This window comes from Coregonus lavaretus (assembly GCF_964263955.1).
Source record: "Coregonus lavaretus genome assembly, chromosome: 13".
NCBI classification, from domain to species: domain Eukaryota; kingdom Metazoa; phylum Chordata; class Actinopteri; order Salmoniformes; family Salmonidae; genus Coregonus; species Coregonus lavaretus.
Window position 1 is genome coordinate 33,335,646 of NC_140000.1, and position 26,713 is coordinate 33,362,358.

At 46.1% G+C, this 26,713-nt stretch overlaps 1 protein-coding gene across 1 annotated transcript; it reads left to right on the forward strand.

Annotated features, from left to right (window-relative positions):
• The first annotated feature begins 1,686 nt into the window (after positions 1-1,686).
• LOC311139487 (alpha-N-acetylgalactosaminidase-like) lies at positions 1,687-10,490 on the forward strand. Its single transcript, XM_084174370.1, has 9 exons — positions 1,687-1,812; positions 2,258-2,414; positions 7,024-7,164; positions 7,468-7,679; positions 7,871-7,965; positions 8,575-8,736; positions 9,146-9,343; positions 9,587-9,727; positions 9,913-10,490. The coding sequence occupies exons 2-9, from the start codon at positions 2,260-2,262 to the stop codon at positions 10,135-10,137; spliced, it is 1,329 nt and encodes a 442-aa protein (XP_084030496.1). The 5' UTR covers positions 1,687-1,812; positions 2,258-2,259; the 3' UTR covers positions 10,138-10,490.
• Positions 10,491-26,713: the final 16,223 nt, after the last annotated feature.

Below are 26,713 nucleotides of genomic sequence, written 5' to 3' on the forward strand. Positions count from 1 at the left end.
GCTTACATGGCACCAGCCCTACGTATGGTTTCCCCGGTTCGCCCACATAGCCCGGTGCGGGTTATTCCTCCTTCCCGTACTGGTCGGGCGACGGGGAGCATACAACCAGGTAGGGTTGGGCAGGCTCAGTGCTCAAGGGAGCCAGTACGCCTGCACGGTCCGGTATTTCCGGCGCCACCTCCCCGCTCCAGCCCAGTACCACCAGTGCCTACACCACGCACCGAGCCTCCTGTGTGTTCCCAGAGTCCTGTGCGTCCTGTTGCTGCTCCCCGCACTAGCCCTGAGATGCGTGTCCTCAGCCCGGGACCACCAGTTCCGGCACCACGCACTAGGACTTATGTGCGTCCCCAGGGTCCTGCATGCCCTGTTGCTTCTCCCCGCACTAGCCCTGAGATGCGTATCCTCAGCCCGGTACCTCCTGTTCCGGCACCACGCACCAGGCCTACGATGCGCCTCAGACGGCCAGAGTCTGCCGTCTGCCCAACGGGGCCTGAACTGTCCGTCTGCCCAACGCCGTCTGAACTGCCCGTCTGCCCAACGGCGCCTGAACTGCCCGTCTGCCCAACGCCGTCTGAACTGTCCGTCTGCCAAGCGCCGCAGGAGCTGCCCGTCTGCCATGAGCCTGCTAAGCCGCCCGTCTGCCATGAGCCTACTGAGCCGTCCGCCAGACCGGAGCCGCTAGAGCTCTCCGCCAGACAGGAGCAGCCAGAGCCTTCCGCCAGACAGGAGCAGCCAGAGCCTTCCGTCAGACCGGATCAGCCAGAGCCTTCCGCCAGACAGGAGCAGCCAGATCCTTCCGCCAGACGGGATCAGCCAGAGCCTTCCGCCAGCCATGAGCCGCCAGATCCGTCAGCCAGCCATGAGCCGCCAGATCCGTCAGCCAGCCATGAGCCGCCAGATCCGTCAGCCAGCCATGAGCAGCCAGATCCGTCAGAGCCAGCCAGCCAGGATCCGCCACGTAGTCCTGTGCTGCCCCTTAGTCCGGTGCTGTCCCTTAGCCTTGTGCTGCCTCTTAGTCCGGTGCTGCCCATTTATCCAGGTGGGTTTAAGTGGAGGGTGGTCATTGGGAGGAGGTTAAGAAAGCGGGTAGGAACTATAGTGGGGTGGTGGTCAAGCCCGGAGCCGGAACCGCCTCCGGGGAGCAACACCCACCCAGCCCTCCCCTATTGTGGGGTTGTGAGGCGCGGTCGCAGTCCGCGCCTTTAGGGGGGGGTACTGTGACGTTCTGGCTCCGGGACTCTTTGTTGTGAGCCAGGGTTGTCATTTTCTTTTGGGTGTATTTCTATGTGGGATCTGGTTGTTCATTTTCTATGTTTGGTTTTGTTGTTTATTGGGCATATGACTCCCAATCGGAGGTAACGAGTGTCAGCTGTTCGGCTCGTTATCTCTGATTGGGAGCCATATTTAATCTGTGTGGTTTCACCTTTGTTTGTGGGTTTTTGTTTCCGTGTGGCTGTTTGTTGTTATTTCAGCAGTGGAACTTCACGTATCGTATTTTGTTGTTTTCTCTGTGGTCACTTTAATTTAATAAAGTCATCATGTATCTCGGAACACGCGCTGCGTATTGGTCTCATCCTTCAGACGATCGTGACAGTGAAGCAGCATTAGTAGTTCAATTGCTATGTGCTGCTAAACTTGTAGCCAGCAATCCCTCCCCCTCTGGTTGCCATGTGACAGAGAGAAGTCACATGACCCAGGCTCTGTGTATAGGAAATAGAGACTAGCAATAGAAAAGAGAAAGAAAGTAGCTACAGTGAGGAATTTGCACCAATAAAGTGGGTTTACTGACTGCAAAAGTGAAACATTGAGCAGGTATTGTACCCCAATTTATCTTTGTAATATCATTTGTAATACAACATTATTGAATAAGGACTTATTTCCTTTTACTGCTTCAATGTTGTTGGTGATCTGGTCCTTGATTGACCAGAATCATGCAGGCTTCATAATTCCATTATTAGGAACTATGCATAAATATGTTATTATGGTATGTAATTAACAACCCATGTGCAGACTCAGGGCAAAGTATCCTGCTTTCTGGCTAAACATTTTTTTCACTTTCCCAGTAAACCAAGATCAGTATTGTAGACACCACAAATATGATTTATGCATCAAATCTGGGTGGTGTTTCAGTTTCTCTTTGCTGGGCAATACAATTTGTTGTTTGTTTTGCAGAGTTTGCAGAGTTTGTTCTGTGACCTAAATATAAACATCTAGGACAAACCTTACAGTTGCTTTGCATATCACTATTTCTCCTCAGAGATGAAGCTGTTGCCAGTGATTTTCCTGCTGGCATTAACCTCAGCTACCTCTGCTCTGGACAATGGTTTGATGAGGACCCCACCCATGGGATGGATGTCTTGGGAGCGCTTTCGCTGTAATATCGACTGTGAGAATGACCCCAAGAACTGCATCAGGTACATAATGGTTGATTATGCTAAGTTTTACAGACTGACTCTGCTGTCACTCCTATTGTAGAGCTATTAACCTCATCCCCAGGCTAATTGCAACCGCATATCAGGCAGCTTCCATGTATACAGATTAAGATTAGTGTTACGGATACAGGTATCCTGTGTTTTTGTGTGTTTCTACTCCTTCTGCCCTAATCACAGGTGTCCTGTATGTTCCTGATTGGTGGTCGTTGAGGTGTCTGCTGATTGGACCAATCAGTGAACATTCCTGTGCATTGCACCACCTGTTACTCGTTTTTTCAATCACACATCCCATTATATAAAAACCAGTCACTTGTGTTAGTTGTGAGAGAGAGAGAATATTTCCGTATGTGAGTATGGACACTGTGGTGTCCTGTTTTTGTTTACTCACTAAGTTGCTGGTTACTCTGTTTGGTAACTATTGTGTGTTTCTGGGAAAAGGGGAGTTTGAGCTAGCTGCCCTTGGGCATACATTTCCCGTAGAAAGAACTGTCTATAAACACTAGTTAGACCTGAGCGGACCACCCACTGTATTTTTGTATGGTAGCAGTAGCCTAGCGGTTCTTGAGGCAGGCAAGATCAGTTTAGGGGTGTTTTACACTATTGTTTCATTTCTTGGGTCCTGCTCAGCCCTTTTTCCCAAACCATTACCGTGTGTTCAGAAATAAACCATTTGTGTTTGACGGTAGTTTATAGTTGTCGTGTAGTTTTTCCTTCTCACTGTTCCATGTCACACTTATAATTTGCATGAATTATGTTACGGGTCTCATGTCCATCACCCTAGACGTTCAAAGCCACGGGGTTCGTAACATAAAGTGGGGGCTCGTCTGGGATATATCCCATGCTACTCATGCAAATTAGTAAGTGTCTGGTTCAGTGTTGCGCTTGGCAGCTGTAACTACCTGTTTTTTTTTGTGTGTTCAGTAGTCGACGGCTCGTGTTGCTAGTAGGATGGCTACTTTTGAGTTGGAAGCATTTTTGGAAAACCCTACGTGGGAGGTTTTTGAGAATTGCCGTAGAGTGGATCTACAGGTTTTGGCTGACCACTTTTCTGTACCCATACCGAGGGGTTTAGTGAAAGCAGAAGTTAGGGAAGTAGTGCTAGCGATATTGTTGAACGAGCGAGTGCTTGAGTTACCGCCGCCTGAGTCTGCTGCTCCTGTAGGGGATGTGGTTGCTGTTCCTGTAAGCCCATCAGTGTCTGAGGACGAGGCTAAGGCTCCAGCCACATTGCCCCGTTATGACCCACTCTCCCCACTGACTGACAGTGATGCCAGGATGGATGTCCGCTCGACACGGCTCCAAATGGAGGCGGAAGAGCGGGCACAAATCAGGCTAGACAAACTGGAGACGCGTAAGATGGAACTGGAGACGCGTAGGCTTGATCAAGAACTGGAGACGCGTAAGATGGAACTGGAGACGCGTAGGCTTGATCAAGAACTGGAGATGCGTAGAATGGAACTAGAGGCAGAAACAGCGAGGTTAGTCTCTGCTCATACTATGCCTGCTAGTGAGCCATCCTCACCAGCTGTGTCATCTGCTACGTTTGATATTAGTAGGCAGATCACCTTGGTACCTGTGTTCAGGGAGTCAGAGGTTGATTCCTATTTCAGTGTGTTTGAACGTATAGCGGTAGCATTGAAATGGCCCGAAGAGGTATGGTGCCTATTACTTCAGTGTAAACTAACAGGTAAAGCCCAAGAGGTTCTGGCAGCGCTACCTCTTGAAGACAGTTTGAATTATGAAGTGGTCAAAGCTACTGTTCTTCGTGCCTATGAGCTTGTTCCTGAGGCATATCGACAGAGATTTAGGTCTCATAAAAAGTCTCCTACTCAGACTTATGTGGAGTTTGCTAGAGACAAAGGAAATCTGTTTGACAAATGGCACAGTGCTAGTAAGGTAACTGATTTTAACTCTCTACGGGAGTTAATCTTGTTAGAAGAGTTTAAAAATTGCTTACCGGAACGCATTGTAGTTTATCTGAACGAACAGAAAGTATCCTCACTGTCGGAAGCGTCTGTATTGGCAGACGAGTTTGTGTTGACGCATAAGAGCGTGTTTTCGGCTCGTACGGAGAGCAGGGCTGCGGAGTTGCTAACTTTTAGTCCTAGTCGACCAGCAGTACATCCAGCACGCCCAAAAGATGTGCGTCACTGTTTCTATTGTCATAAGGTAGGACATATGGTTAATGATTGCTTTCTGCTAAAACGCAAACCGGGGATGCCTCAGCACGCCAGGCCGCCAACGGGTGTTGGGCTGATTCGTACGGTTGTAAGGCCGGAATCAAGACAGAGGCCTCATAGTGAATGTGGTTTGAAAGTCCCTGTCCCAGATCACAGTTATGAACCGTTCATTTTTGAGGGGTTTGTTTCTATATCAGATGACGAAGCGTCTCAGCGTCCAGTTAGAATCCTCAGAGATACTGGTGCGGCGCAGTCGTTCATACTATCTGATGTGTTGCCCTTGTCTAATAATACATATTGTGGTTCCAATGTGTTAGTACAAGGAATTGAAATGGGATTTGTCCCAGTGCCATTGCACTTTGTGAACGTACACTCTGAGTTAGTCAGTGGATTGTTCAGAGTGGGCGTACGTCCTATGTTGCCAGTAAAAGGTGTGACATTTATAATGGGCAACGATATTGCCGGAGGAAAGGTGATACCCGTATTGGAGGTATTGGATAAAAGTGACCAGTCTCTCTCCGAGGAGCTGGCACAGGGTTATCCAGATGTGTTCCCCGCTTGTGCTGTCACACGTGCTCAAGCACGACAAGTGGGTGAAGTGATAGATTTGTCGAACATGACAAACACAAATGGCAGAGAGGGTGACCCAGAGGATAGTTCGGGTGCTACCTCTGGTAAGCTGGTGCAGTCTGACCAACAGCCCAGAGAAAGGAAGAAGGTCTCAGCTATAAACGCATTTCCCGCACCTACCACCAGAAGAGAGCTACGCCGTTTTTTAGGGATGGTTGGCTACTACCGTAGTTTCTGTAAAAATTTCTCTGCGGTAGTTGCTCCATTAACGGATTTGCTCAGTCCGGCGAGAAAATTTGTATGGTCTGAAGATTGTCGTACTGCTTTCAACACTGCTAAAGCACTCTTATGTAGTACTCCTGTTCTTGCTGCGCCAGATTTTGAACGACCGTTTAAACTGGAGGTAGATGCAAGTGCCAGAGGTGCTGGGGCTGTTCTACTGCAGCAAGACCAGAGTGGAGTGGACCATCCTGTCTGTTATTTTTCACGGAAATTTAACAAATGTCAGACAAACTATTCCACCATTGAACAAGAAGCTCTAGCTTTGTTGTTAGCTCTGCAGTACTTTGAAGTTTATGTTGGTTCCAGTGCATTACCAGTGATAGTGAATACTGACCATAACCCCTTAGTTTTTCTCCACCGGATGTACAACCAGAACCAACGCCTTATGCGTTGGGCACTTGTCGTGCAAAATTATAATTTGGAGATCCGCCACAAAAAGGGGTTGGATAATGTGTTGGCAGATGCTTTGTCTCGTGTGTAATGATCTAGGTTTTTTTTTTATTCCGGCAGGATGATTATTGAATTTTGGGTGTTGTGATGGTACGTGTGTCGCAAACCATTGTGGTTTGCTCTTTTAAGGGTGGGAGTGTTACGGATACAGGTATCCTGTGTTTTTGTGTGTTTCTACTCCTTCTGCCCTAATCACAGGTGTCCTGTATGTTCCTGATTGGTGGTCGTTGAGGTGTCTGCTGATTGGACCAATCAGTGAACATTCCTGTGCATTGCACCACCTGTTACTCGTTTTTTCAATCACACATCCCATTATATAAAAACCAGTCACTTGTGTTAGTTGTGAGAGAGAGAGAATATTTCCGTATGTGAGTATGGACACTGTGGTGTCCTGTTTTTGTTTACTCACTAAGTTGCTGGTTACTCTGTTTGGTAACTATTGTGTGTTTCTGGGAAAAGGGGAGTTTGAGCTAGCTGCCCTTGGGCATACATTTCCTGTAGAAAGAACTGTCTATAAACACTAGTTAGACCTGAGCGGACCACCCACTGTATTTTTGTATGGTAGCAGTAGCCTAGCGGTTCTTGAGGCAGGCAAGATCAGTTTAGGGGTGTTTTACACTATTGTTTCATTTCTTGGGTCCTGCTCAGCCCTTTTTCCCAAACCGTTACCGTGTGTTCAGAAATAAACCATTTGTGTTTGACGGTAGTTTATAGTTGTCGTGTAGTTTTTCCTTCTCACTGTTCCATGTCACACTTATAATTTGCATGAATTATGTTACGGGTCTCATGTCCATCACCCTAGACGTTCAAAGCCACGGGGTTCGTAACAATTAGTCTTAGACTAATAAGCACTTTCAATCGAGAATCTCTTTTTAGTCTAGGACTAGGCTTAATCTTTGTCCGGTAAACTGGCCAATAGAGTATAACTCAACAGAGTGACCAAGCTGGTGTACGAGACTATTGAGATGTATATAGGCCTGGGTTACTTGTAGATTCCTTTTTTTCTCATAGTGACTCTGATATTAATAGGATGCTGAACATTTTACATTGATCGAATAATATAATTGCATGAATATATTAATATTATAAACTTGTCCCTCTCCCTACAGTGAGAATCTCTTTAGAGACATGGCAGACAGACTGGCTGAGGATGGGTGGAAAGAGATGGGATATGATCATGTTATGATAGATGACTGTTGGTCCTCCATGCTCCGGGATAAAGATGGACGGCTGCAGCCTGACCCACAAAGGTTAGCCTCTCTCTCACCCTTCTCCTCCTAACTCTCTCCATCTTTGACTTTCTTCCTCCTTTCTTGGCCTACCTCTTCCTAACCCTCTCCATTTTTGGCATTCCTCTTCCTTCTCTTCTTCCCATTCAACCTTAATTAAAGACTAAATATGGTGTACTAAAACTGTGCTGCTTGTAATGAATACCTTAGCATGGGTTAATAAAGGACATTGACTTCAGTTTGAGGTCTTATCTACTACAACATTATGAAAGGACAGTATTAGGTATGAGACCCATGACTTCACTGACATCTCTCTAATCCCAGGTTCCCTGGGGGCATTGCCAAGCTGGCGAGATACCTCCATGACCGCGGCCTGAAGCTGGGCATCTATGGGGATCTGGGCACACACACCTGTGGAGGGTACCCTGGCACCACGCTGGACAAGATTGAGACTGATGCCCAGACGTTCGCTAGTTGGGGTGTGGACTTCCTGAAGTTGGACGGCTGTTACTCCAATGAAGAGGAGCAACAGAAGGGTGAGTGAATCTTGAAGGTGAACTGTAACTGTACATTGGGGGTTACTATATAGAGTGTATCAGCATTGGTGGTCCTTTGGCTAGACTGGCAAGGTGGTATTTAAAGAGAGGGGTGCAAGAGAGGGTAGAGGGAAATAGATGGGTAAATTGTGGATTTCTATTGACGTGTACTATGTTCTTCTGTCATACAGGTTACCCTCTCATGTCCAAGGCTTTGAATGCAACAGGCCGTCCAATTGGGTACTCCTGTAGTTGGCCAGCCTATCGGGGTGGACTCCCTCCCAGTGTATGTTTCATTATGCTACCAGTGACACAACCCATTTGACAATAACATAAATAAGGGACCACGCATGTCCCCTGGCAACGGGGGTTTGAGCCCTGACTCGGCTGACTGTCTGTGCCCTTCCTCTCTGTCTCCCTCTACATACCTGCCTCCCTTTGCTTCCTACTGTGCTGTCATGAAAATAATAAAATACGGAAGGAGATCGAAGAAAAAGAAGGGTTAGTGAATAGCTATGTGTTGCAAAGATTTGGGGTTTTACAATTACAGTTAAGGCTTGGAGGAAAAGGTAACGGATGACCCTTCTCTTTGAATAATTAATTCCCATGAGCTATGGTTACAGGTAATACGGGACAGCACTGCTGTAGTTAGATGAGAAACTGTTGCTCCTTCACGTTTAATCCATCACTCAGATCATTCTTGATTAGAGTTGTTTGATGATGATGTTTTTTTTCTGAAGGATCAGGATGTCTTCCAAAGATGTAAAGGCAGGCAACAGTATCAAATCTAATGTCTTTACAGTATTGTACCCTTTTAGAAACAAATCAAGGTGTATGTAAATGTATGTTTATTGCTCACAAACACTCATACAGTCCATGTCTCTTTCTTCTTCAGGTGAATTACACTCTGCTGGGGGAGATCTGTAACCTGTGGCGTAACTATGATGACATTCAGGACTCATGGGAAAGTGTACAAGACATTACAGACTGGTTCTTTGACAACCAGGAGATACTGCAGCCTGAAGCCGGCCCTGGACGCTGGAACGATCCTGACATGGTCTCTCCACTGTCTTTCCTATGTCTGACCAATGTCTGTCCCTTACTTACACCAATCCCTCTGTCCTTCTTTCTATGCTTTCCTCTCTGTTCATGTCTAATACTGTACTCTCCTCAGAATGGTATTGGTTGAGTTTTCACCCTATTTCACGTTTACTTTGGTCTGTATCTTACTGTATCTTACATTTACTGAAGCCTGTACACATTACTTGCAGATTGTCCCCTCTTATTGCCAAGTGTCACTCTTACCCCGTCCACCTCTCTTGTCGATATTCACCTTGTTCCTGCATTTGGAAAGACGTCACTCTCGCTCACATGAGGTTTTATTTATTTAATATGTGTATTTGTTCCACCATCTGTATTGTTGTACAACTCATTAACCTTACATATTTTTTATTTGTCTCTCCCAGCTGATCATAGGAAACTTTGGCCTCAGTGTTGACCAGTCACGCTCTCAGATGGCTCTTTGGGCGATCATGGCTGCACCTCTCATTATGTCTAACAACCTTCGAACCCTAAGCAGTGAGGCAAGGGCCATCCTGCAAAACAGAGCCGCCATCGCCATCAACCAGGACCCTATGGGTGTCCAGGGAAGACGCCTGCTACAGGTGACCCTCACTGACAAAATTACACATTTGTTAATGAGTCGCATAGATAAATGCTGGCAGTATGAAATTCAGACAGTTGGGAAACAGGGAAGTGGGAGAACAGTAGGAAGGGGATTGAACCCTCTGATTGGGAGTAGAGTATGTGACTGGCAGGGAGCGTTACCGCTAGACCACGGTCTCTGCACGAAATTCACTGTTAACGCTCCTTTTCTTTGTCTGTATGTCACTGTCTAATTTTTTCAGGAGAGGAGTCATATTGAAGTGTACTGGCGGCCCCTCTCCCAGTCGGCCAGTGCTCTGGTGTTCCTCAGCCGTCGCCAGGACATGCCCTATCGCTACCACACCTCCCTGGCCAAGTTCAACTACACAGCAGGCAGCTACGAGGTGTGCTCCTCTTTCCTGGTTCCTTTCCTAGTTCTCTCCAAACACATAGTAGCGCATGATGACTCTATTTCTTCCAGCACATGATGACTGTATTTCTCCTGTTGAGAGAAGTGGAAGTGTGAGCTGTGGTTTTGTAAGTGACACAGTGTTGTACCTCTTCATTTGTACTCTTCTGTATCTTTCAGGCTTATGACGTGTTCACTGGGAAAACATTGAGTGGACTGTCTGCCAACACAGAGTTCACCGTCTTCATCAACCCCTCAGGAGTCGTCATGTGGTACGTCTATCCCAAAATGCACTATGAGCAGCCACAGGACGATGGTAGATACCCCTATGTCCGACAGAAATACAGGATGTCCTCCTCGCTCCGCTTCCACAAGCCGAGGGTGGTGCCTCCTAGTCTGCTCTGAGGGGACATGAAGTAAGCAAGCAGGAAGGCTAATCTGTTGTTTTAAGAAGTCCTCCATCAATCCAGATCCAATCAAAGATATTTAGATTTTTATTTAGAATATATATAGATTTTCTTGCACTGTTGTATTTTAACCCATGTGTAAACTCGGCAACACAGAACAAAAATCTTGCGCCCACTACTCGATTAAGTTCTTGGGGTAGACGTCAGAGAAAAGATACTAGAACCAGTGGCGGAAGCAGGTCGGTAGCTCCATCACCCTCTTTGTCTGCAACAATTTATGTTATGTGCATCTGTCCAAGAGAGATCAAACCATGTGTAATGTTTGAAAATTGATAAAAAGTAGTTTTTGTATTTTGTTGTGTGACCTTTATTCTAACAGGAAGGAGGGGTTCATATCTTACCTATCTATTAAAAAGAGGAAGGTGCAATGAGGTGCAGATTTGAGACTGCATAGAGTAAGATGATGACCTAAATATGCAAAGAGACTTCAATGTTTGCACTTTCAGTCATGCAACAGTGTACAAGATTTGGAGCTGTGTCAAAAGAGGAAGTGTTTGCCCATAGCAGTCATTTTTTAAATCCAAGATGGCGTAGCAGTGCGGTCGTGTTTCTGTAGTGTGCTCGTGTAAATAGCCTGTTTTTCTGTTTTTTGTCTTTTTCGTATATATTTCTCAATCTCACTTTTCATCCTTCAACTAAATATACTTTCCTGCAACCCGCCTCACCCAATGTGGAACGGATTCTATTATTTCTTATACCTTTTTATCAAGAACCTCCGTCTGAAACTAGCCAGCTAACTAGCTACTTGCTATTAGCCACCGTTAGCGGTTTTCACCATTGTCCGTGGCCATCGGCACTACCTACCAGCCAGCTCTAGCCTGGTCTATTATCAGCCAGTCTGCACTGTCTGCACAGCGTGTTATCGACCCAGAACATATCAGATTTTCTGGAAACACTGAATCACTGGACCTTTAACACCGGATCATCGCAACTAGCTAGCTGCAACCGAATTGATGTTGTTGGCTAATCACCACTGCCCCGAAACAAGCACCAGTTAGCCTTGAGCTAGCCTCGAGCCAGGCCCATCTCCCGGCTATCTACCTCTCTGGCAACTGGATGGGACCTCCTAGTGTCGACACGGAGCCCCGCCGATCCATCACGACTGATCTGCCGACGTAATCGTCTGATGTGGTTTCAACAGGCTTCCCGTTGCGACGACCACGAAGATCCATCAGCTAGCCCCGGCCCGCTAGCACACGCAATCATCAGCCATGCCTCCTGCTAGCTTGTGCAATAGCAGCCATCGAACTGCTCCCGGACTCTCCTTTTGCTGTTCACTGGACCTTATGATCACTCAGCTACACAGCTGATGCCTTCTGGACTGTTCCTTTACATGGTACCCCATCCTGTTTATCTGTCCTGTTTATCTGTTTAGCCTCAGCCCAAACCTTCGTTGCCATTACCAGTTGTTGTCTTGGCTCTCTCGAATAACACCTGTGATTGCTTTATGCCTCTCTCCCATGTCAATATGCCTTGCCTATTGCTGTTTCGGATAGTTCTTATTATACAATTGTAGAGCCCCCAGTCCCACTCAACCTGCCTCAGATAGCTCCTTTGTCCCACCCCCATACACGCGGAGACCGGCTCAATCGGTGCCTCCAGTGATGCTATCTCTTTCATTGTTACCCAATGCTTAGGTTTACCTCCACTGTACTCATATCCTTCCATATCCTTATCTGTACATAATGCCCTGAATCTATTCTACAACGCCTGGAAATCTGCCCCTTTTATTCTCTGTACCCAATGCACTAGAAGACCAGTTCTTAAAGCATTTAGCCGTATCCTTATTCCACTCCTCCTCTGTTCCTCTGGTGATGTAGAGGTTAACCCAGGCCCTGTAGCCCTCAGTATCACTCCTACTCCCCAGGCGCTATCATTTGTTGACTTCTGTAACCGTAAAAGCCTTGGTTTCTTGCATGTTAACATCAGAAGCCACCTTCACTGCGTTAGCACAGTCCGCCAACCCTGATGTTCTAGCAGTGTCTGAATCCAGGCTTAGGAAGGCCAACAAAAACTCGGAAATGTCCATCCCCAACTACAACATTTTCCGTCTAGATAGAACTGCCAAAGGGGGCAGAGTTGCAATCTACTGTAGGGATAGCCTGCAGAGCTCTATCATACTATCCAGGTCTGTGCCCAAACAGTTTGAGCTTCTACTTCTAAAAATCCACCTTTCCAGAAATAAGTCTCTCACTGTTGCCGCTTGCTACACCATATGTGAATTGATTGCCCCCCATCTATCCTCAGAGTTCGTACTGCTTGGTGACCTAAACTGGGATATGCTTAACACCCCGGCCGTCCAACAATCTAAACTAGATGCCCTCAATCTCACACAAATTATCAAGGAACCTACCAGGTACAACCCTACATTCGTAAACATGGGCACCTTCATAGATATCATCCTGACTAATTTACCCTCTAAATACACCTCCGCTGTCTTCAACCAGGATCTCAGCGATCCCTGCCTCATTGCCTGCGTCTGTAATGGGTCCGTGGTCAAACGACCACCCCTCATCACTGTCAAACGCTCCCTAAAACACTTCAGCGAGCAGGCCTTTCTAATTGACCTGGCCCGGGTATCCTGGATGGATATTGACCTCATTCCGTCAGTAGAGGATGCCTGGTTGTTCTTCCGTAGCCTCCAACTGCTCTTAAACGCTAGTAAACCTAAATGCATGCTCTTCAATCGAACGCTGCTTGCACCCGCCCGCCCGACTAGAATCACTACTCTCGGCGGGTCTGACTAAGAATATGTGGACAACTACAAATCCCTAGGTGTCTGGTTTGACCGTAAACTCTCCTTCCAGACACACATTAAGCATCTCCAATCCAAAGTTAAATCTAGAATCGGCTTCCTATTTCGCAACAAAGCCTCCTTCACTCATGCTGCCAAACATGCCCTCGTAAAACTGACTATCCTACCGATCCTTGACTTTGGCGATGTCGTTTACAAAATAGCCTCCAACACTCTACTGAGCAAATTGGATGTAGTCTATCATAGTGCCATCCGTTTTGTCACCAAAGCCCCATTTACTACCCACCATTGTGACCTGTACGCTCTCGTTGGCTGGCCCTCACTACATATTCGTCGCCAAACCCACTGGCTCCAGGTCATCTATAAATCTCTGCTAGGCAAATCCCCGCCTTATCTTAGCTCATTGGTCACCATAGCAACACCCACCCGTAGTATGCGCTCCAGCAGGTATATCTCACTGGTCATCCCCAAAGCCAACACCTCCTTTGGTCGCCATTCCTTCCCGTTCTCTGCTGCTAATGACTGGAACGAACTGCAAAAATCTCTGAAGCTGGAGACTCTTATCTCCCTCACTAACTTTAAGCATCAGTTGTCAGAGCAGCTTACCGATCCTTGCACCTGTACACAGCCCATCTGTAATTAGCACACCCAACTACCTCATCCCCATATTGTTATTTATTTTGCTCATTTGCAACCCAGTATCTCTATTTGCACATCATCCTCTGCACATCTATCACTCCAGTGTTAATACTAAATTGTAATTATTTTGCACTATGGCCTATTTATTGCCTTACCTTCATAACTTACTACATTTGCACACACTGTATATATATTTTCTATGATGTTATTGACTGTATGTTTTGTTTATCCCATGTGTAACTCTGTGTTGTTGTTGTTTTTAACGCACTGCTTTGCTTTATCTTGGCCAGGTCGCAGTTGTAAATGAGAACTTGTTCTCAACTGGCCTACCTGGTTAAATAAAGGTAAAATAAAATATAACAATTCCCCCTCTCCACCACTGAGTTGCAGTGTAGACAGAGGTCCACAACAACCTTTAGTGGGTTCCCTTTACCCTTGAAACACAAGCGTGGCTATCTCACTGTAGATTAGGTTGCACAATAAATTAGATGATGTGCTCCAGAATAGGCCAAGCATGTTTATTTGGTGATGGATAAACTGCTGGTGATGTGTCAGTATGGAGAGATGAGATTGGTCTTCCCAGTCAATGCCGGTCTGATAGGGCTTGTGGATAAGCGATACAGTAGGTGTCTTGTTGTTGGTATAACCTCTAGGTATGTATGCCTTATTTCAGACTTGTGAAGGTGGCACACATACACACACACATCTACCCGGTACAGCCAGAAGAGGATGGGCCACCCGTCTGAGATGGGTTCAATTAAACATGATCAAACCCTCACATCAAATCACATGAACATATGCACATGTTATACAAGGGACACCAATTAACTTATCTATACCTCTCAGAGGCTCTCACACACATGTACATGTTATACCAGGGAAACCATCACACATCCTTACTCACCTCCAGTCCACATACAATTTTATTTTAGCCTGTTCCTCTCTCTCTCTTCCAAATGGTCCTCTTCTCCCCCTCCTCTGGCCCCCCTCTTTCCTTGTGCCCATACAGTAAGCAGAACAAAATGTTTCACTGTTGGTGCATGTGTGTGTGTCATGCCATGCCATGTCATTATGTTCCACTCTGTCTATATGACACTGAAATTAGCAGGTTTATGTGTTGGCTGTGCTACACTGCAGTCCAGATCTCAGAGTAGGTCTTCAAACTGTCCTCCATACACTACCACATACATTATCCTAAATTCTAGAGGCAAACCATGTTTTTGGGTAGCAATAAGTGATTTAACCACTTTACCCATACCCTAACTAAGCCTAAACCTAGCCGTAACAATAATCCTAACTAACAGAATTCTTATGCCTCATTTTTAGCTAATTTCAGTAACTTTCAGGTCTGCAATAATGGTAAACGGGAGAGGTGGCAGGAGGAAGAGGCAAACTAGCCAACCAGAGCTCAGATCTTAGCATGTTGTGGCAAGTTTGTAGGTCTACTGTATGTTTTACCTCCAGATTTTCCTCCATACATTTCCACAGAAATCCTCCTGAACTCTTAGACTGTCCTCCATTACCACAGAAATCCTCCTGAACTCGGAAGAAAGTCACAACAGCCAGGTCACACAGCAGATGCCTCCCAGTAGGACAGCGTCTCCCGGGCTTCTGTGCAATATATGACATCCACTGCCATCCCCATCTGCAGCCCCAGGCATCTCCAGTGCTCAGCCCGGTCTTTATTGTGTCATGAAACAGGAGGCATGCAGTGCCCAGGTTTCATAGAGGATGTCACACAGGTGTTCCTATACGGCCCTGTGATGTGGGCTCTATGGATGCTGCACATTGGGGATTCTATGGGATAAGGCTATGAGCAGTTCTCATAAACAGTTAACAGCCTGTCACATCGCACATCGCAAGTAGATCTATGAATGCCTTGTGGAACTGAATTAAAACCACAGAGAGGGAGAAATCTAAATTGCATCATCCAGTGCATCTGCCGAGTAGACACGTGGCCATTAAAATGGGCTCACGTACAAGAGACACATGCAACAATTACAGTGCCGCATTCAGAAGCTTTTGGATAATGATTAGGAATTAGATAATCTTTTTTGCTGATGCAGGATGGAAAGATTGAGCATAATATGCAGTAGGGGACTTTGTGAACTGCTTTGTTTTGGTGAAATGGGCCGGTCCCTCCTGCTCTATCTATGACAGCGAACAGATGAAGGGGCCGATTGTCATTCTGTTGCGGAACCCATCGGAGCTTGGCAAGGGCAGCTGCTCAACAAACTCTGTGGTCGACTTTGACTTTGAGGTACCCATTGTGTTTGGTGTCATCTGTTCATCTGAGTTCAATGTTTCCGAAATGCTGAATTCTAAATATCATCAAGGGAAGCAGTCATACACACATACACATGCTCAGCCATGCATGCACGCTCACACATCCCCACACATGCACACACAAACACACACACACACACACAATGACACTGGTGATGTTCATCATGTGCAGTGTCTGATTAGGGCCCATGTGGGAATCAAACCCCTCCGCTGTCTTCCGAGGTCCGGAATCTCGTCTCAGAAATCCAACACTTGCCCCATTGTTACACTGTCTCATTAGGCTAGTGTAGATAGAGAGAGAGAGAATTGAGGGAGCAAGACAGGCTGGTATTGAGAAATGTATCCCTGCCTGTACTCACATAGACACTGTCTCTCTTTCTTCCTCTGACTCTCTCTCTCTCTTCTCTCTCCGTCTCTCTGACTCTTTCTCCCTCTTTCTCTCTCACTCCCTCCGCCATTCTCGCCTGCTGCCTTGCTGTGAAGAGATGGCTTTATCCTGCCTCCCTCACACTGCTCCTTTGAAGAAAAGGCTCTCTTTCTTTCCTCTGTCTGTTTCATTCTCAGGGAGCTGCAGGTGGATGAAATAGGCCATGCCCAATACGAGAGGAGAGGTTGAACAGTGACTGAAAGGGCTGGAGCAGCTCACAGTCACATCACAATGATGGCTGACATGGTGGAAAAGATATACAAAAATAGCCCACTATCCCAACCACCATTTTCTGCTGTCTAGCCACATCACAGCACCTGATGTAAACACCCACATCATAGCACCTACAATCACAGACGCGTCATCTTGCGCTTTTCAAATATAGCCTAGTCTTCCAAAGCAGCTGAGTCAGACTAAAAACCAGATATATCATCTGAAGAGAGGTGAGCCAGTCTAGTTGTCTCCTCACGTCTCCACCCCATCTTCTTCTCCGGCTGCTTCCTCCCGCAGATGTCGGGCACCTCGGCGGTTCTCTGCCCTATTGCGGCGTCCTGGCCTGCTTTTATTTATGGCTCCTGAAGGAAGATCATCTGTTCAAATAAACCGGGAGACTGTTCCGCAAATAGGATTCAGGTGTTTCTTAAACTTTCTGCTTTTTTACTGGAATTCCTACAGGCTGCTAGGTAAACCTGCTGTTATTTTAGCTGGAGTCACTGAAAAGGGGTGTGCGGGTGTGTGTGTGGGTATTTATGTGTGTGGGTGTGCCTGGGTGTGTGCATGTGAGTGTGCATGCGTATGCTAAATGACAGCCTTAAGTCGTTTGGAAGAGTGGGCGCTTTCCATAAAGAATCTTTCCCTGGGGAAATAAACATGCCAGGGTAGAGCGCATCCCTGACCCCACAGCATTCAAATGTATCCTCTCCTGTAGCTTGTACAGGACATTTAATATAAGCCAAAGACAATAATCTGTACAGAGCTCTCCTTCATAAATTAAACCTCTCCTCTCATGTGGATTACAATATTTCTGAAGATGCTGGGGGTTTTCAATATATATCTGGGAAACTTCCCGGCCAAGACCTGCATGTAACCAAATTCCACAGATTATATACATTAGGGAAAAGGTCTTCCAACTGTGTGATCTCAAGTTCTTTTTCTGAAGACATCCATAGAGCACATCCAATTGAAAACCCAGGTCAGTGCCTGTGTCCTCTGAGGTTGTAGTACAGAGAACGTCCTATAGGGCACAGTGTTGCCATAGTTTACAGTCAACGGGGAGGCTGGAAAAGAAAAATCGATGAGGAGACTGGACCCAGACCCAGGTGCCTTTATGAGAGTGACATTATGTGTTAGTGCAATGCTATTTGTTTTAGTGCAGCTATTTGTTTTAGTGCTCATGCATTGTATGGCCCCTCTAATGCTTTCTGCCTCTGTGTGCGCTTTGGGCTTGAATACTGATTACTGGATCATTGTGTTCTGATCCAAAACATCCCGCGGAGATTAACCTGGGTGACCTTGCCGTCGGCACTAATCCAGCCCATCATTATGACTTACTACCCTTAATATGGCCCCTGCACCTTCCATCCCCTCCGCCCTCTGACACTACTGACCACTGTCTGAGGGCAGGGTAGGGGGAGGGAGGTGCCAGGGATGGGGCCAAGGGTCACACTCACCATGATAAAGTAGTACCAGCAAGATGAAAGAATCTCACGCTTGCTTTCCTAGAACCCACTGCTGCGGGGCTGACACACAGCTAACATACAGTTCCACGTAGGCTGAACGTTGTCCTATTGGACAACTTTTATGTTGTTAAAATATTGCGTTCGCAGGACAGAGGTGAGAGGTGAGGGGCATATAGGAGGGGATAGGCAGTTGGAGGTCTGACTGTAGGAAGCCTTGTGTCAAACTCAAGATAAATGTATAGGGGATTTGTTTTCTTTTTAGTGCTGTCCCTCTCTTTTAATTTGGACTTTCAAAACATTCCTTATGTTCTTAATTTCTTACAATTCAAAATGGTGTCCTGCATTGCATGTCTTTTCAATTGATCCCGAATCTCAATGCCTCATGTCATCTCGCTTTATCTCAGTAGAACATAAAAAACATGTTTAGGACTTTTCTCCTATTGCTAAAGCTGTGCAAGAGGATGGTCATTTGATTAAAGCCACTGCCTTCGGCGCATATACAATCCCTTGGCTGCATGGGATCGAATCCTGACCCCACTGCTCTTCTACACTGTTTCCCCTCATATCTGTCTCCTCTTGGCCTACATTCAAGTCTATCCCTGTCGATAAAACAATAAAAATACCTAAGGAGAGTACAGTCGTGGTCAAAATTTTTGAGAATGACACAAATACTAATTTTCACAAAGTCTGCTGCCTCAGTTTTGATAATGGCAATTTGCATATACTCCAGAATGTCATGAAGAGTGATCAGATGAATTGCAATTAATTGCAAAGTCCCTCTTTGCCATGAAAATGAACTTAATCCTAAAAAAACATTTCCACTGTATTTCAGCCCTGCCACAAAAGGACCAGCTGCCATCATGTCAGTGATTCTCTCGTTAACACAGGTGAGAGTGTTGACGAGGACAAGGCTGGAGATCACTCTGTCATGCTGATTGAGTTAGAATAACAGACTGGAAGCTTTAAAAGGAGGGTGGTGCTTGAAATCATTGTTCTCCCTCTGTTAACCATGGTTACCTGCAAGGAAACACGTGCCGTCATCATTGCTTTGGACAAAAAGGGCTTCACAGGCAAGGATATTGCTGCTAGTAAGATTGCACCTAAATCAACCCTTTATCGGATCATCAAGAACTTCAAGGAGAGAGGTTCAATTGTTGTGAAGAAGGCGTCAGGGCGCCCAAGAAAGTCCAGCAAGCGCCAGGATCGTCTCCTAAAGTTGATTCAGCTGCGGGATCGGGGCACCACCAGTGCAGAGCTTGCTCAGGAATGGCAGCAGGCAGGTGTGAGTGCATCTGCACGCACAGTGAGGCGAAGACTTTTGGGGGATGGCCTGGTGTCAAGAAGGGCAGCAAAGAAGCCACTTCTCTCCAGGAAAAACATCAGGGACAGACTGATATTCTTCAAAAGATACAGGGATTGGACTGCTGAGGACTGGGGTAAAGTCATTTCTCTGATGAATCCCCTTTCCAATTGTTTGGGGCATCCGGAAAACACCTTGTCCGAAGAAGACAAGGTGAGCGCTACCATCAGTCCTGTGTCATGCCAACAGTAAAGCATCCTGAGACCATTCATGTGTGGGGTTGCTTCTAAGCCAAGGGAGTGGGCTCACTCACAATTTTGCCTACGAACACAGCCATGAATAAAGAATGGTACCAACACATCCTCCGAGAGCAACTTCTCCCAACCATCCAAGAACAGTTTGGTGATGACCAATGCCTTTTCCAGCATGATGGAGCACCTTGCCATAAGGCAAAAGTGATAACTAAGTGGCTCTGGGAACAAAACATCGACATTTTGGGTCCATTGCCAGGAAACTCTCCTGACCTTAATCCCATTGAGAATTTGTGGTCGATCCTCAAGAGGCGGGTGGACAAACAAAAACCCACAAATTCTGACAAACTCCAAGCATTGATTATGCAAGAATGTGCTGCCGTCAGTCAGGATGTGGCCCAGAAGTTAATTGACAGCATGCCAGGGCGGATTGCATAGGTCTTGAAAAAGAATGGTCAACACTGCAAATATTGACTCTTTGCATAAACTTAATGTAATTGTCAATAAAAGCCTTTGACACTTATGGAATGCTTGTAATTATACGTCAGGTTCTTGTGGCCTGGTTGTTGCCATTTACACTGTCATGTTTAGATATTGATGTCATACTGGAGATCAGCAGGGAGGGTGAGAAGGTGGTGTTGTGGCATTTCTGGTTCCTATTTTGTGACAAATGCTTTGCCAAAACTCTGTGTCCTTCACCATTATGACCAGGCCTGGTGGCACTCGTGCCACCCCGTCCTGGCACTAGAGCACTGCAAATAGGACCCAGTGATGCAGATTGACACTCTGGACCCGACTGCCGGCACGTACAACCAAACCAATTAACAACCTCAAATGACCCATTATATAACCAATTACAACACACAATACAGTCCTCACACTTGGGTGAACCCAACACAACCACACAGCCACAATAAATACCATGCTGAAGTAACTCCATTACATTTAACCTCTGGTGAAGCAGGACGTCACTCTGGGTCTCTGGGTTTGCCCAGCAGTGGCTTGTCTTGACCTGTGAGGACAGATTTGGTTAACGCCCACACCACTCCACCCCACCCCCCTCCCTTTCACACCCCAGCCAAGCCTCTTCCCTGAGCTTGTGCCCAGGCATCTACATGGCCGGCTGCACGTTGCAGCAGCATAAGTCCCTTGGTGGCAGAGGGCCAGCCTGTCAGCTGCCTTCTGGCAGGAGAGAGTAGGTCAAAGTCAGAGCCACCTGCCAGTAACCGGCTCAGAGAGCAGTGCAGAGTGGAGCAGGCTAGCAAAACCAAACCACACAGAGCCTGCTTGGTAACCCTAGCCTAGAGCATGCTAACAAAGTAGGGCATACAGTAGCATGCTAGCAAAGTAGCATAATGTAGATCAGGCAGCATAGAGTGCACCCAGCAAACCATGTAGGCTGCCAACATTGGGCCAATGCACCTTTGCTCATCGGCACCACATTGGCTCCCAAGGCATTTGCCCAGTGTGGCCCAGTGTGGGCAGCCCATATCCGGTGAAGGCAGCCCTTACTTTGCCTGAAATAAGCCCATCTTTTCCCAGCATTAGCACGATGTGGGCCCAATGCAGGCAAAAATATTGGCCCCATGTAGGCTGCTCACATTGGGCCGATGCACCTTTGCCATTTATTAGGAATGTATTTATTAAAATTTATGAATTACAGTTTAATTCAATGCATACATTTCATAATTTTCAAGCCGTAATTAGGGAACGTGATACATTGTATCAGAAAGACAACTAAGTTGTTGCTATCATACATATATTGTTTTACAAGATAAACTTTAAGTTTCTCATATATAATATGCACTTATTTACAGTGCATTCATAAAGTATTCAGACCCCTTCCCCTTTTCCACATTTTGTTACGTTACAGCCTTATTCTAAAATTGCTGAAATTATTTTTTTCTTCAATACTCACTCAATACCCCATAATGACAAAGTGAAAACAGGTTTGTAAAAATGTTTGCAAATAAATAAAACAGAAATACCTTATTTACATAAGTATTCAGACCCTTTGCTATGAGACTCGAAATTGATCACAGGTGCATCCTGTTTCCATTGATCATCCTTTATATGTTTCTACAACTTGATTGGAGTCCACCTGTGGTAAATTCAATTGCTTGGACTTGATTTGGAAAGGCACACACCTGTCTATATAAGGTCCACAGTTGACAGTGCATGTCAGAGCAAAAACCAAGCCATGAGGTCAAAGGAATTGTCCGTAGAGCTCCGAGACAGGATTGTGTGGAGGCACAGATCTGGGGAAGGGTGCCAAAAAAATTCTGCAACATTGAAGGTCCCCAAGAACACAGTGGCCTCCATCATTCTTAAATTGAAGAAGTTTGGAACCACAAAGACTCTTCCTAGAGTTGGCCGCCCGGCCAAACGGAGCAATCGGGGGAGAAAGACCTTGACAGTGCTCCAGAGTTCCTCTGTGGAGATGGAAGAACCATCCAGAAGGACAACCATCTCTGTAGCACTCCACCAATCAGGCCTTTATAGTAGAGTGGCCAGACAAAAGCCACTCCTCAGTAAAAGGCACAAGACAGCCCGCTTGGAGTTGCCAAAAGGCACCTAAAGGACTCTCAGACCATGAGAAACAACATTCTCTGGTCTGATGAAACCTAGATTGAATACCAAGCGTCAAGTCTGGAGGAAACCTGGCACCATCCCTACGGTGAAGCATGGTGGTGGCAGCATCATGCTGTGGGGATGTTCTTCAGCGTCAGGGACTGGGAGACTAGTCAGGATCGAGGGAAAGGTGAATGGAGCAAAGTACAGAGAGATCCTTGATGAAAACCTACTCCAGAGCGCTCAGGACTTCAAACTGGGGCGAAGGTTCATCTTCCAACAGGACAAACTCCCATTCTTCTCAACCTGTTTTTGCTTTGTCATTATAGGGCTTTGTGTGTAGAATGATGAGGAAAAACAAACAATTTAATCAATTTTAGAATAAGGCTGTAACGTAACAATATGTGGAAAAGTCAAGGGGTCTGAATACTTTCCGAGTCTTTTCAAATATCATTGACAGTGTGGGTTGGCCTATCTTGGGCTGGTGTGGGTTGGCCCATCTTGGGCTGTTGTGGGCTGGCCCGTGTTGGGCTGGTGTAGGCTAGCCCTTGTTGGGCTGGTGTGGGCTTGGTGTTGGATAGCCCATGTTGGGCTTGGTGTGGGCTGGCCCGTGTTGGCCCGTCTTGGGTTGGTGTGGGCTAGCATGTGTTGAGCTGTTGTAGGCCAGCCCGTGTCGAGCTGGTGTGGGCTAGCCTGTGTTGGATTGGTGTAGGCTAGCCCATGTTGGGCTGGTGTGGGCTTGGTGTGGGATAGCCCATGTTGGGCTTGGTGTGGGCTGGCCCGTGTTTGGCTGGTGTGGGCTAGCCTGTGTTGGATTGGTGTAGGCTAGCCCATTTTGGCCTGATGTGGGATTGCTGTGGGCTAGCCCATGTCGGGCTGGTATGGGCTTGTTGTGGTCGTAGGAGCCCCGTGTTGGGCAGATGTGGGATTGCTGTGGGCTAGCCCGTGCCCACCTTGCCCACCAAATACCCACATAGGGCCAATCGGGTCATGTTTGCTGGGTGGCCTATACTAGCAAAGCAGCATAGATCATGATAGCAATGCAGCATAGAGCATGCTAACAAGCAGTGCAGATTTCAGTTTTGTCTCTTATCTGGTTATTGTAATGTTCTTAGGGATGAAGTGACAAAATACAGTGGGGGAAAAAAGTATTTGATCCCCTGCTGATTTTGTACGTTTGCCCACTGAAAAAGAAATGATCAGTCTATAATTGTAATGGTAGGTGTATTTGAACAGTGAGAGACAGAATAACAACAAAAAAATCCAGAAAAACGCATGTCAAAAATGTTATAAATTGATTTGCATTTTAATGAGGGAAATACGTATTTGACCCCCTCTCAATCAGAAAGATTTCTGGCTCCCAGGTGTCTTTTATACAGGTAACGAGCTGAGATTAGGAGCACACTCTTAAAGGGAGTGCTCCTAATCTCAGCTTGTTACCTGTATAAAAGACACCTGTCCACAGAAGCAATCAATCAATCAGATTCCAAACTCTCCACCATGGCCAAGACCAAAGAGCTCTCCAAGGATGTCAGGGACAAGATTGTAGACCTACACAAGGCTGGAATGGGCTACAAGACCTTGGTGAGAAGGTGACAACAGTTGGTGCGATTATTCGCAAATGGAAGAAACACAAAAGAACTGTCAATCTACCTCTGCCTGGGGCTCCATGCAAGATCTCACCTCGTGGAGTTGCAATGATCATGAGAACGGTGAGGAATCAGCCCAGAACTACACGGGAGGATCTTGTCAATGATCTCAAGGTAGCTGGGAACATAGTCACCAAGAAAACAATTGGTAACACACTACGCCGTGAAAGACTGAAATCCTGCAGCGCCCCCAAGGTCCCCCTGCTCAAGAAAGCACATATACATGCCCGTCTGAAGTTTGCCAATGAACATCTGAATGATTCAGAGGAGAACTGGGTGAAAGTGTTGTGGTCAGATGAGACCAAAATTGAGCTCTTTGGCATCAACTCAACTCGCCCTGTTTGGAGGAGGAGGAATGCTGCCTATGACCCCAAGAACACCATCCCCACCATCAAACATGGAGGTGGAAACATTATGCTTTGAGGGTGTTTTTCTGCTAAGGGGACAGGACAACTTCACCACATCAAAGGGACGATGGACGGGGCCATGTACCGTCAAATCTTGGGTGAGAACCTCCTTCCCTCAGCCAGGGCATTGAAAATGGGTCGTGGATGGGTATTCCAGCATGACAATGACCCAAAACACACGGCCAAGGCAACAAAGGAATGGCTCAAGAAGAAGCACATTAAGGTCCTGGAGTGACCTAGCCAGTCTCCAGACCTTAATCCCATAGAAAATCTGTGGAGGGAGCTGAAGGTTCGAGTTGCCAAACGTCAGGCTCGAAACCTTAATGACTTGGAGAAGATCTGCAAAGAGGAGTGGGACAAAATCCCTCCTGAGATGTGTGCAAACTTGGTGGCCAACTACAAGAAACGTCTGACCTCTGTGAATGCCAACAAGGGTTTTGCCACCAAGTACTAAGTCATGTTTTGCAGAGGGGTCAAATACTTATTTCCCTCATTAAAATGCAAATCAATTCATAACATTTTTGACATGCGTTTTTCTGGATTTTTTTGTTGTTATTCTGTCTCTCACTGTTCAAATAAACCTACCATTAAAATTATAGACTGATCATGTCTTTGTCAGTGGGCAAACGTACAAAATCAGCAGGGGATCAAATACTTTTTTCCCTCACTGTAACTATTGGATCTGATCTGAAGAAGTGGAAGCAATTGCAGCATTTCACCATTCAACCATTCATAAAATGACTTTGTAGGCTCACAGGAGTACAAACAGCACATTGATATGGTGCATGGAAGTTAAATTACACCTATGGAACAGACCTTGAACTTACTGTATTATGTCATCCACCGTCAGACTGAGACTGGGACCTCAGGTTCCAGCTGGCAATGAAGGAAGGGTGTGGACATGCAAGGCTGATAGTTGCGGTTTCGAGATTTCACACTGAACTCTGAATTACCATGACCAGGAAGTAAGGTGATGTGACACACTAAGCAATAAGACAGAACTGAAGCGAAAATAATTATGAGGATCAGATAATCAGATTGTACACTTGGGGTTTCTGGGCTAGTGTGTCCTAGGTCAGGGTAGTGGGCGTACTTTTGTGTACAGAGTCCGGGGGTAGACTATTGGGGAGAGGGGGTGCAAGGCCCATTAGTGCAGAGGACGTGCAGTGCAGCACTGCTGCCACCCGCAATATTGTACGCTTCATGCTTCGCCTCAATACCACAATCATCCCCTTGTTTAGTAGAAATGTTCACAGTGGTCAGCTTCTACAGGGGCTTTCCTATATGCCAACTTCACGTATAAAATACTTTTTTTAGTGGTGGTTGGTGTTTATCAATCACTATCACTTCATACTGTGCAATGCTTCGTAAATACATTGTACATATGTAGCTACACTGAGTGTACAAAACATTAGGTACACCTTCCTAATATTGCTTTGCACCCCCTTCTGCCCTCAGAACAGCCTCAATTCGTCAGGGCCTGAACTCTACATCGATTTTGTATTGTAGATATGTGGTAGTAGAGTAGTGTCCTGAGGGCACACACTTAATGTGTTGTGAAAAGTGTTATGAAATGTAATGTCATGTAATATATTTTATTGTATATAACTTTTTTTTATTTATTTTTTTATTTCACCTTTATTTAACCAGGTAAGCCAGTTGAGAACAGGTTCTCATTTACAACTGCGACCTGGCCAAGATAAAGCATAGTAGTGCAATAAAACAACAACACAGAGTTACATATGGGGTAAAAAACATAAAGTCAGAAATACAACAGAAAATATATATACAGTGTGTGCAAATGTAGCAAGTTATGGAGGTAAGGCAATAAATAGGCTATAGTGCAGAATAATTACAATAGTATTAACACTGGAATGCTAGATGTGCAAGAGATTATGTGCAAATAGAGATACTGGGGTGCAAATGAGCAAAATAAATAACAATATAGGGATGAGGTAGTTGGGTGGGCTAATTTCAGATGGGCTGTGTACAGGTGCAGTGATCGGTAAGGTGCTCTGACAACTGATGCTTAAAGTTATTGAGGGAGATAAGAGTCTCCAGCTTCAGAGATTTTTGCAATTCGTTCCAGTCATTGGCAGCAGAGAACTGGAAGGAATGGCGGCCAAAGGAGGTGTTGGCTTTGGGAATGACCAGTGAGATATACCTGCTGGAGCGCAGACTACGGGTGGGTGCTGCTATGGTGACCAATGAGCTAAGATAAGGCGGGGATTTGCCTAGCAGTGATTTATAGATGGCCTGGAGCCAGTGGGTTTGACGACGAACATGTAGTGAGGACCAGCCAACAAGAGCGTACAGGTCACAGTGGTGGGTAGTGTATGGGGCTTTGGAGACAAAACGGATGGCACTGTGATAGACTACATCCAATTTGCTGAGTAGAGTGTTGGAGGCTATTTTGTAAATGACATCGCCGAAGTCAAGGATCGGTAGGATAGTCAGTTTTACGAGGGCATGTTTGGCAGCATGAGTGAAGGAGGCTTTGTTGCGAAATAGGAAGCCGATTCTAGATTTAACTTTGGATTGGAGATTCTT